Source organism: Bombyx mori, chromosome 16 (genome assembly GCF_030269925.1).
Source record: "Bombyx mori chromosome 16, ASM3026992v2".
NCBI lineage: Eukaryota > Metazoa > Arthropoda > Insecta > Lepidoptera > Bombycidae > Bombyx > Bombyx mori.
In genome coordinates this window covers 4,296,286-4,308,373 of record NC_085122.1, presented here as the reverse complement: position 1 = coordinate 4,308,373, position 12,088 = coordinate 4,296,286, and the positions used below count along the sequence as shown (strand labels likewise).

The window sequence follows — 12,088 nt, the reverse complement described above, 5'->3', positions numbered from 1 at the left end:
TTGAGTATTTTATTGACATAGATGAATAATTGAGTTCAACGGCCACAGCTGCTACGTGGATCTTGAACTAGAAAATATATATGACCACAGCGCATTCTGAACGCCACCACTGATCTTTTAATCAAAAAATCTTAGAACGAAATAAAAAGAGTAGTAAATTAATATTTCTTATTTATTTTAATTTTATACATATTAACCTATATCTAAACGGGCAAGGAACACACCATGATTTAGACATTTAATTAGGATAGTTTGGGTAATCCTTCCAATCACTGATGTCAATGACCCTATGATTCTTGTTAAATTGGTTAATGGCCGCTACCTCTTCAAACGTCAATTGGAAATCGAATAGATCGATGTTCTGAGCGATCCTTTGCTTGTTTGTGGATTTCGGAATCGGGATTAGACCTCTGTCGATCTGAAACATCCGAAAAGTAAATTCAATAATTGATTATACAATTAAATGTTAATCGTAAAACAGTTGTATAATTGATTTGGAATTAATTAATAGACTATTCATTTAATGAGCAGCTTCCCGGCAGACTTCTCTATATTTTTTTGTAATTAATACTATTTTCACGGTATTTTTACGGTTTCATCTAGCGTTCTTTATTGGCATTTCCGACGATTCAAACACACAACTAATTAACGATACAATGACAATAAAAACGCGAGATTCACACGTAAAAATAGTGGTAATTTTAGCTATGACGATAAACCGAAGAAAATACTATATATAAAAAAATAGTAATTAGATGTTATTTAATCACATCCTTATAGTCCATTTGTGATCACATCCTTCGCTTGGTTAGCAATTTCGTCATGTAGATCTAGGCAACCTATAATACTACCTACAATATATATATATATACAATACAATACAATATATACAATAATTGGTTCCAATTATATAAAATATTACACTTTTTTAAATATATTTTTGGCGTTTACCGAAAAAATAATATTGAATTAAGCCACTTCAATTCTAAAGGTGCGATATATAGTTTTTTCTATTTCGTTAATAACCTTTTAATGGTGGTAGGACCTCTTGTGAGTCCGTACGGGTAAATACCACCACCCTGCTTAATTTCTGCCGTGAAGTAGTAATGCGTTTCGGTTTGAAGGGTGGGGTAGCCGTTGTAGCTATACTGAGACCTTAGAACTTATATCTCAAGGTGGGTGGCGCCTTTACGTTGTACATATCTATGGGCTCCAGTAACCACTTAACACCAGGTGGGCTGTGAGCTCGTCCACCCATTTAAGCAAAAAAAAAAGGTTAGGAAATCATACCAAATATCTGAGTAGAATCTGTCCAACACTCTTCCTGTATTTATTAGCGAGTGCTGTTAGAGTGGGATCATCGGAGCGCGGGGGCGGAGCGCCGGTCTGACCACGCGACACCACGAACCCGAACGGACTGTACGCCATCACGGCGATACCGAGACTCTGGCAGTGTGCCACTAGCGGCTCTTGTGTGTTTGTAGGATTCACCTGCAAATAATACCGAATGTTAGGCATTCTAAAAACTAAGAAAGATTTACTAGGGATTGATTGCAATGCAAAGCGGGGTTAATGACATGAGAGCGATTGCTAGCTACCTTCATTTTTGATTTTGAAAACTGAGACAGATTTCGAAAAATATTTTGAAAGCTGAGGGGGCAGTCGTTATACTTATAATTGAGACATAATTTATGCATGAAGGATCGTAAAATTCGCACATTAGTAACGTTTATGGGCTCCGGTAACCTCTTAAGACCAGGCCCACCATGAGCTCGTTGACTCGTTAACGCAATAAAAGAAATCACAAATTGACATAATAAAATTTATGTGCATATGCTGATTTTCTTTTAGACTTACCCTTGTAATCTCATCTCAAGTAACCACGAATCACAACAAATTGAGACTAATCTGACAAACTTTAATTTAGAGATTATCCCTTTTTAGACGATGGCGAATCTTTGTCTTATCGGCTTGTGATGTTTTTTCACAAGTGCCACGAACAGATCGAAAGGTTAATATAATTTGTAGGGTGAAATCATGTTTACTTCTGGTACTGCGTTATTTACTTATGTCAATAGAACATGTGGGGATTAGAACGAAGGGAAAATCTTCTACCGAGTGGATGAAATTGCTCGGTATACCGAAGGTGCAAATGTTGTTGTCTTGCGAATATAGTAAGCGAGATTCAGGCATCTGTCAAATATCTTGTGTTGTATGATAGCTACCCTCCAGAAACATTTATAAAAGCATGCTATCATACCTCAATCTGGTTAATAACAGGCCTGATGTAACTGTTGCTGACCAATCTCGTGATCTGCGTAGCGTTGAAGTTGGATACTCCAATGGACCTGGCCAGACCCAGCTGCCGCGCGTCCTGCATGCCTTGCCAGGTTTCCAGATAGTCGATGTTATCAGGAGAATCGTCAGGCTGAAATTTGCATACAAAAATTCATATCCTGATCCGTTTGTTAGCATCACACGTTATGACGTAAACACGTGGGACTTAAAAACAATTGTATTTATGTGGTACCATCGAAATGTAAATATTTAGGGATATTTTAACTGTATCTGTTTCTGTCAATTCTCTTCTTTTTCTCCACCTTATCCCACTAAGTGGGGTCGGCACAGCTAATTTTTCTCTTCTATCAGCCGTCATCTCAACACTCACTCCTCTCTCTCTCATATCGTCATTCACACACTCCATCCATGTCTTCTTCGGTCGACCTCTTCCCCCTCTACCTTGCACTACCATTTCCATACATCTCCTGTTACTGTCAATTAAAACGTAAATAAAAAAAAATTAATAGCGAATTACACACTGAAAATAATACAAACGCACGGAGTTTCTCGCAGGGTCTTATCAGTGGGTTGCGATTCTGATCCGGTGCTAGATTTTCTGAATCACTCCTCTTTCTAGGGTCAGCATTAGTAACTCTCTCAGATGGAGCCCACGAGCTCACCTACTAGTTAGTGTGTGGCTGGAATAGCCTTTAGGAAACCAGCGAAGAGGTCGAAAAAAAATATAGATTAAAATTGCCTCACCTTTGTAGCTATGGGGAAATGAATGAGATATAGATCAATGTAGTCCAATCCAAGTTTCTTGAGTGACTCTTGGAGAGCAGGTACAACCTGGTCGCGAGCGTGTTTGTCGTTCCACAACTGAAAGAAAGATAAATCTTTAAAATATTTTCATTCACAGAATAGGTATTTTAAATTAGCTATATAGCTAATTTAAAATAAATAGTTTGGAATTGGAAAACAACTTTTATTTTTATTTTAATCAATAAAAATTAACGCTTGAATCACAATTACTTGCCGCTGTTTAGGGGCTGAGTTCGGTTTGATAGTTTCTAGCAACGACAACAATCCTGATCCATTAACGGTGCTTTTAAGTATCTCAAGCGCCGGTCACCGTCCTCACCGAACCCGTCGCTTGCAACGAAGGGCTCGACGAGTAAATTAACCCAAAGACACAGCCCACTGAGTTTCTCACCGGATCTTCTCAGTGAGTCGCGTTTCCGATCCGGTGGTAGATTCTGCGAAGCACTGCTCTTGCTAGGGCCACTGTTAGCAACACCTCCGGTTTGAAGCCCTGAGTGCTCACCTATACGCTAGGGTAACGCTGATATAGCTTTTCAAAGCTATCAGCATAGGTAGGAAAAAACAAAACAACAATTTAACTCAATTTTACGACTGCGACAAATCCTATGGAATGTTATTCAATCTGTATAGCTGTAGCCTCGTTGATTTCGGATCATCGGCATCTATTTTTCACATGTGTATATCTTATTCCTGCTAATAGAAGATGGTCTAATAAAGAAGCCAGCCGAAGAAGGATTGATTCGTTTCAAACAAAGTTAAAATAGATATTTATTTACTAATAACCTTATAATACTACTGCTACTGCTACTACTACTGAGCTGGCGCTATGACCCCGAAGTGGGTCTTGGCCTCCGACAATAAACTTCGCCATTCGTCCCGGCGTTGCACAACACCTTGCCAATCCGACACTTGGAGCTCACGTAAATTTCCTTCCACAGCGTCAGACTAGCGGTACTTAGGCCTCCCTACAAGGTGGTGTCCCTCCGGTACACCTGCGTACACCCGTTTCACAGCCCGATCCTGCACCATACGCACTACATGCCCGAGCCATCCGGGCCTCCGTGCCTTCATCTCCTCCAGAATATTTGGCTCACCAAAAAGCCTTATAATAAACAGTTTAAAAAAAAACTTACTTTAGTAGTAACAAACAGCTCTTCTCTAGTGACCAGTCCATTGGCAATGGCTTCAGCTATACCCTGACCGACTTGCTCCTCGTCCTGGTATACGGCAGCCGTGTCGATATGTCTGTATCCAGCTTCGATTGCCCAATATACTGCTTGGCGGACCTCGTCTATTGAGTCAGACTAAACAAAAAAGACATACCTTTAAAGACAACCAACTTAGCATCCGTTGCTCCGCGATTTTCGAATAAATTTTGATTGAATGATAAGGCATGGAGTTTGAGTTTTTCAAAGCGACCATGATGCAAATGGTTATGTTGGCAATGACTAATTCGTTTTGCAGATGCTTCCTTATGATTCTACTGTTATAGTTATCTATAAGCGTATCTTAGCGTAAATTAATTTTATTTTTTCTGAAGGTACGTAAAGGAGGAATCAAATGCTTATTTTGGCTTTTCGTTTTTTAAGATTTTATTTTTAACACAACTGTTAAAATAACTGCGTACAAACTGACATATCTGATCTTTATGAGCATCAGTGGTAAATGAGTTGAGCCAAACGCTTGTCTGTATATTAAAGCAGAAGAAGATGAGGTGATAGAATTATAAAAATAAAATCTAGTGCATAACGTTTCTGAATACCTTTGGATGTATACTAATAAAAATTGTTTGTCTCATTTTATAGTATCTATACTAATATGTAAATCTACAGTGGTTTTACGGATGTTCCGTTATAACCACTGAACCGTGCATCCGATTGACTTGAAACTTGGTATCCATGTAGAAAATACATGTACTTAATGGATAGGCTAATATTTATATGAGTGCTGGACACTCACATCAGTTACACTACATCAGTTACAGGGGCGTTAATGATGAGAATCTTTGTGGGGGTGAATAATAATATTAATTATAAATGTCCAGCGAAGCGGACGGGTACAGTTAGTTTCTTATAATTATCTGTAGTGCACGTTTCTATTCAGCTCTCCGACGATCTAGCCTTGACATATTTTAAAAATCACGAAAACCTTTGTTCGTTCGAGATTATTGTTTTGTTTTGTGCATCAATAGGTATGTGAAGAACTCGTACGTGCTCATTAAAGAATAGTGTTGATAAGTTGTCAAGCTACTCGGATATCTTACAAAATTTGTTGTAACACAAAAAATTCGTGAAGGCAAAACAAACTGGTATTCGATTTCATTGAACTTCAAGTTTCGTAACATATTTTGGAAGTCGATTCAAACAGTACCTACATAAAAAAATTTATTTGATCTAACACGCGATCATTAATTGTCGTATGAAACGAACTTGATCAATAAATGTATTTAACCTATAATTAAATATAATACAACTATCAGAATAATACATCAGTCATTTAATAAACACGTCACATAGTCACATCAACACAGTCAATAAGCTATATGATCAGGTCAGTGATTCTCAACCACTGTTCCGCGGCACTTTTGTGTGCCGCCAAATTTCAAAAGTGTGCCGCCAAAATTTGTGAATATATAATAATGTTAATATTATTAAATTATATCATTTTAAAAGAAAAATATTTTAAACATGAATATATAGTAAATCCACAAAAAAAATTAGTATATTTTAGTTTATTTCGTGTATTAAAATTTTTTGATAAACTATTTATGCAGTGTGTTGGAGTAAGTAAATAATTTTTATCTTTTTTTTTGTTCGAAACGTTAAATATGTGCCGCAACAAAAAAAAGGTTGAGAATCACTGATCTAGGTATAATAAGATTCAAATCGTATGGAAGGTACAAAAATTTCTAAGTAAAAAACACACGCAGTTCACGTTTGCCACGATAAAGTAATTACATCGTAAATAAAATCAAACCAATCATTAATTTTTGTGATTACCTGTTAGTGACCTAACAAGGATTTGCATTACCAATCTGCATATTTTTGCCGCATTCGGGTTTCAAGGTTAGGATCATTATTACAATACAATTATGAGTTCGACCTCATGTCTCAAGGTGAGCAGCGGCGTTCAAATTATAGTCTAAGTTTGACACTAAGAGGACCGTAACCTTGTCTTTCGATCTACAGCAAAAAAATACCCTTGAACATCGAAAATAAGATTAATCTAAATTTATCACGACTAATATTATAATTTATTCATTTTCCTAAAGTTCACGAGCGTTATGAGCTCTAATAAACATTTATTTTTATTAATTTGTCTATATACGAAAACGAATAAAAATTCATAGCTAATTATGTTAAAGAACGGGTTGCCTTACGAAATAAATGAATATTAATATTACATTAACCCAATTTTAAAAACAAACTCTTTAACTATCTTTTCAATGATCGATGGTGGTCACCACCTGGTGTTAAGTGGTTACTTACTGGAGCCCATAGACATCTACAACGTAAATGTGCCACACACCTTGAGATATAAGTTCTAAGGTCTCAAGTATAGTTACAACGGCTGCCCCGCCCTTCAAACCGAAACGTATTACTGCTCCACGGCAGAAATAGGCAGGGTGGTGGTACCTACCCGCGCGGACTCACAAGAGGTCCTACCATCAGTAATTACGCAAATTATAATTTTGCGGGTTTGATTTTTATTACACGATGTTATTCCTTCACCGTGGAAGTAAATCGTGAACATTTGTTGAGTACGTATTTCATTAGAAAAATTAGTTACCTTTAAACCACGACGACTTCAAATACTAACGCTGATCGCGTGTTAGTATTATCGTCGGAAATAATACAATAAAAACATTTAACTTGAGATTAAAACGATAGAAGTAGTTTCCGTTGTGTCCAAAGGCTCGCAAAAAAAAAAAACTTATCTATGGAACATTTAATAAGACGTACCTCCTTAGCTGTTCCTCGTCCAGTTCCCAAAGCTACTATGGGTATAGTATTACCATCGTTCAGTTGTATGCAAGGCGCTTGCACCGCCATTGCTGCCTAGAAAGGAAATAATGAAAACATTCAGTACAATTCCTAAACTGACCTCCGCATTGTGATCAAGGACAGATTGCTTAAATAAAGGAAAGTTTGTGTCAATTTTAGGTTTTAAAATAGCACTTAATTTGTTTGTTTAAATAAAATTATAGATGGCTGCTGTTTTGTGCGCATCACGGGTAAACTGCTGAGTAAATTTTCGATTTGTTTTTCAAAACTTTTTAGCTTTTGCGCTGACGGCCTCAATTATTAAAACACAGAAAATAAAAAAAATCATAAATCATACAAGTCTTTATTTGTTATAGACGAATTGATTTAATTTGATCAAATTTGTGGATTCCGAAAATTTTCGAAATCCTTCATTTATAAGAAAATATAGGTACATATACAGGAGCAATGAGAAATGAATCAAAGCGAAGCCATCTAGTGGCTGACGCCCGTAAACATTTTTGTTGAGTACTTGAGTTGCTTATCTATAACTAATATAAGAGTACTAGCGTCCCGCCCTCGTTTCGCTTCGGAAACTGTAATTTATTATTGATTTCTCCACTATTTAATGGATGTTATTATACATAAAAACCTTCCTCTTCAATCACTCTATATATTAAAAAAAAACAGCATCAAAATCCGTTGCGTAGTTTTAAAGATTCAAGCATACATAGGGACAGAAAAAGCGACTTTGTTTTAAACTATGTAGTGATTATCTATGGCTCCCAATAATGCTACAACCGGTCAAAAAGCGTACATAGTCACTGTTAAATCGTCGCTCGACTATATCCATACTAATATTATGTGAAAGCAGGTTTCGCTTTCGCGTCTGCACCGATCGTGGTGACAATGATTGCTGCACATTGTAAGGAGTACGGATATTGATATAGAGATACATTTAGAACAAAGTACTAATCAGATCGTCATCATCACTCGTAATGAGGACTCCATTGAGCGGATGGTGGTGCAAGGGAAAGTCGAGGGCAAAAGATCTTGCGGACGATCTCCAACGCGATGGACCGACCTCATAAAATCTGTTACTCACTCCAGCATAAATGATTGCTCTCACTCTGCGAAACACAGTGCCACATGGCGTCGCATCGCGAGAGCGTCCGTATCGCAGGATCCGCCTGATGTATGACCACGACCACTCTGTCAAGAGGGTACGAATAGGAAGAAGAACTAATCAGACACCACCACCCGCCTATTTCTGCCACAAAGAGGTAATGAGTTTGCCTAGGTCGGGCAGTCGTTAAACTGTAAGAACGGGGACCTTAGAACTCATGTCGCAAGGTGGCTGGCGGCATTAACGTTGTGGATGTCTACATTAAGTAGGCCGTGAGCTGGACTACACATCTACCATAAATAATAATAAAAAAATAATAAATCCTATTTCGGAAAACAAAAACCACGTTAAGTGAAGCCGCAAGTAAAAATTAATGGGAAAATAATTAAGGTCAACGACACCAAGCTATGAACGCCTCGTGTGCTATTGGTGACAAACATATTTACAAAAGAACAAGTATCTGGAAGAGTAACAAAGAAATTAAGTTTAAAAATCGAATCATTTTAAATTAATCCAATACGTCCATAATACGATATACTTCCTATGTCTATGTTCGTCATGGAAAAATATTAAGTTTATGGTAATTAACAAGGATGATATTGAAGACATGAGGAAAATGAAATTCGTTCAGATTTGAATAATGAGAGGCGGTTTCTAGAAAAAAAAATGACCTCAGAACGTGTTTTTTTTTTACTTAAACCACAAATCAGAATGCTTTATATAAAAAAAAAAACATATAGAAATATAATTTTGTGGAATAAGGAAACTAATTTATATTCTCGGCGTTGTGGCGACCGAAGAAAAACCCATTTTTTATAGAATACACATTGTATGCCTAATATACCACATTCTACATTTACATTTTACATTATGTATGTACGTATGAGTTCACAAATTATTAGTTAGGTAATCAAAACCTACGTTGTCCTAGACCAGTGTAGAAATTGCCAGCCACAAAAAATATTGTAACACAAAGATAAATAATAATAAAAAAACTTTAAAAAAAGTTAAATTCCAAAGTAATCCTAATTTTCAGTGTCAAAATAATTATGTTCAATAACATAATATGTATGTATGTATGTATAAACTAGTTTTTTTTTTTACTTTCAAAATTTGTTTACTTTAATTCGTATATTTGGCTTTACTCAGTAAAACGATACACGCGGGAATGTTTTAGTTTCAGTAATAAGTACACAACCTATTTTGTTCTGTGATTTTCAATTTTCAATTAAGGTGTATTTTCGGGTGAAAATTTCATTACAAAAAACAAAGAGACAATATCGGGAACGCACAAATCACAACATCAATGTCACCCTTGTGAAATGAAATTGATACTCCAATTGGGATCCTATTTTGAGAGCCATTTCTATCGTAGAAATGATTAAAAACTCTTTTACGTTTCACCTTCATATATATCGGGAATTTCAAGATTGTCAATTCCAAAAAGCATTAAATTCTCTTTGCATCAGCGAAGACTACGTATCGATCTATTACCGATCGATTTCGTTAAATTTATCAAATACCAGATAGATCGCATAGATGTGAATACTTAACAAATTTATTAATAGAAAACTGTTTTAATACCAACCAATATGTACTTCTAAAATCTTGCTGTATCTGCAGTAACAATGTTTTTTTTTCCTACCTAAGCCTTGAGAGGCTATTTCAGCGTAACCTTAACTAGTAAGTGAGCTTACGGGGCTCAAACCGGGAGTGTTGCTAACACTGGCCCTAACAACAGCAGTGCATCGCAGAATCTACCACCGGATCGAAAACGCGACCCACTAAGAAGATCGTTTTCATGTCCCAAGATTACTCAAAACTTTCATAAAGTATTTTTTTTTTCTTCATAAATTATACATAACGAGGGGTGAAAGGCTATTTGGTTTAAGCACGGTTTAGGTACATTTTTGCAACTTTACAGGTAAGCCATTTAAAGCATAAAATTTGGAAAAAATATCTAGACCAAAAAAGCTTCTTCCACTATTTGAATGGGATAAACATAACTGAAGTTCAATTAAAAATGTCGAATGGTTGATACTAATACCAAATAAAACGGACCTTTGATATGTATATCGAGGGGTAAAAATTTGTTTTAAGCGACATTTGACTTAATACGCGACATTTATCGATGTAAGAGGTGCGTTTGATTTGGTATTTGCATTAATAGTTCGATATTTGTAATTGAACTTCAATTAAGTTTATTCCATTCATATAGCTGAACAAAATCTTTTTCTTTATTGTGTGTTTTTTCAAATATTAAACTTTCAAAGGCTCTTCTGTAAAGTTGCAAAGATGTCATTTAAATCATATAGCCCCCTCGGTATATAAATAGTCTTTCCCCCCTCGGTAAATTCCCTTGTTAACCGACCTCACAAAAAAACTCAGTTTGTAAGTAAATCCTTCAGAGGCATCGCAGAAGTTTTTGTCAATTAAATTGATTTTGATGAGTTCTTTTTTTTTCATTTGAAATCTGTGACATTTCATTTGGTCCCACGTTACTTTATTACAGGATCCGACCAGCAGTTTTTGAGTTATCCTTAATAATACATTTTATTAGACATGGATTATATTGATGATATTCTTATTTAATTTTGTTGATGGGGGTTTTCTTTTTTGTAAAGAAAATGTAATTTTTTTTATTGAACTTTTCTCCACACATTCGGTCAAATTTTCCGTAATAATGTTGCGGGCATAATGAATTCGAAGAAAATAATAAGATACGACCTTGTTTATCACATTATAAGATTTGCATTTTTGTTAAACAAAAATATAGACATCTTGATCATCTTTCAAATCATTCAAATATCATTTTATTTGAAATAAATTAAGTTATGATAAACGCTAACCTTTGACCACGTAATAAATGCGAGTTTAAATTATTATTAAATATATTTAGTTATTTTTAAACGAATTTGAAAGAATGAAATATGACATGTTTTAAATTATTCTATTTTTATTTTATTTTCAAACAATATTTTACAATATCAATAAATATGTACCAAAATTCTGTGTAACTTTAATAATAGTTTTGTTATGTGTATGGTAAATAATATTTTAGCAGTGCACGGGTTTATAATTTTGTTTGTTTCAAAATAAATAAAAATATTGTGAGATTCCACAATAGAGGAAGCCTTTTTTTTCTAAGTTACAGTTCCATGAACACGAAATCCACATCAATTTGATTTGTTAGTTCAGCGAAAACATAATATTAAATCAACTCACGTTCAACAAACATGTTAAGGTGATTATTCTCAGCAAACTGTCCATCTTGCCGTGCCTGTGGACGATGCAACACTGAACAGACACAACAAAACCCAATATAATATATTAGATAATGTAGCGTAGAATAAAAGACCTGTTTTTGAGCTTCGTAGTATAGAAAACGTGCAGCAATACCACTGGACTAAAAATTTTATTTCAGTTTCGTAAACTATGAAGCTACGGACTTAACACAGTGACTGGTATGGTAGCGGTTACTCAGTTAATATTATTTCATTCTTTAATTTTAATTTTTTTTATTGCTTTGATTGGTGGACCAGCTCACAGCCCACTTGGTGTTAAGTGGTTACCGGAGCCCATAGACATCTATAACGTAAATGCGCCACCCACCCTGAGACATAAGTTCTAAGGTCTCAGTATAGTTACAACGGCTGCCCCACCCTTCAAGCCGAAACGCATTACTGCTTCACGGCAGAAATAGGTGAGGTGGTGGTACCTACCCGTGCGGACCCACAAGAGGTCCTACCACCAGTAATTATATTAGTAGTTAACAATTTTAATTTTAATAATTCTGATTCGGTTTCATTTGGTTTGATTTCATTTTTGTTTATTGTCATTTTGAATAATTCTGATAAATTGTAATTTTAATTTTATT

At 35.5% G+C, this 12,088-nt stretch overlaps 1 protein-coding gene across 3 annotated transcripts; it reads right to left on the bottom strand.

Moving 5' to 3' along the window:
• Window positions 1-154: 154 nt before the first annotated feature.
• Window positions 155-11,550, bottom strand: LOC101743035 (aldo-keto reductase AKR2E4). 3 transcript variants are annotated; one of them, XR_009975110.1, is made up of 7 exons: window positions 11,437-11,532; window positions 7,065-7,160; window positions 4,236-4,406; window positions 3,043-3,159; window positions 2,261-2,428; window positions 952-1,491; window positions 155-851 (listed from the first exon to the last, which is right to left on the bottom strand). XR_009975110.1 is itself a non-coding variant. In XM_004928873.5 (7 exons), the coding sequence occupies exons 1-7, from the start codon at window positions 11,479-11,481 to the stop codon at window positions 239-241; spliced, it is 978 nt and encodes a 325-aa protein (XP_004928930.1). In that variant the 5' UTR covers window positions 11,482-11,550; the 3' UTR covers window positions 155-238. The 3 variants fall into 3 exon arrangements, 2 of the variants coding, with proteins under 2 accessions (XP_004928930.1, NP_001296537.1); XM_004928873.5 differs by having other exon boundaries at window positions 155-418; window positions 1,291-1,491; window positions 11,437-11,550; NM_001309608.1 differs by lacking the exon at window positions 11,437-11,532 and having other exon boundaries at window positions 239-418; window positions 1,291-1,491; window positions 7,065-7,154.
• Window positions 11,551-12,088: the final 538 nt, after the last annotated feature.

Coding starts and splice junctions, on each gene's coding strand:
- LOC101743035 (XM_004928873.5), bottom strand. CDS start 11,481: ATGGACAGTTTGCTGAGAATAATCACCTTAACATGTTTGTTGAAC. Junction 2,429..3,042: donor ATTTCCCCATAGCTACAAAG/GTGAGGCAATTT, acceptor TGCAAATTTCAG/CCTGACGATTCTCCTGATAA. Junction 419..1,290: donor AGATTCTACTCAGATATTTG/GTATGATTTCCT, acceptor CGGATGTTTCAG/ATCGACAGAGGTCTAATCCC.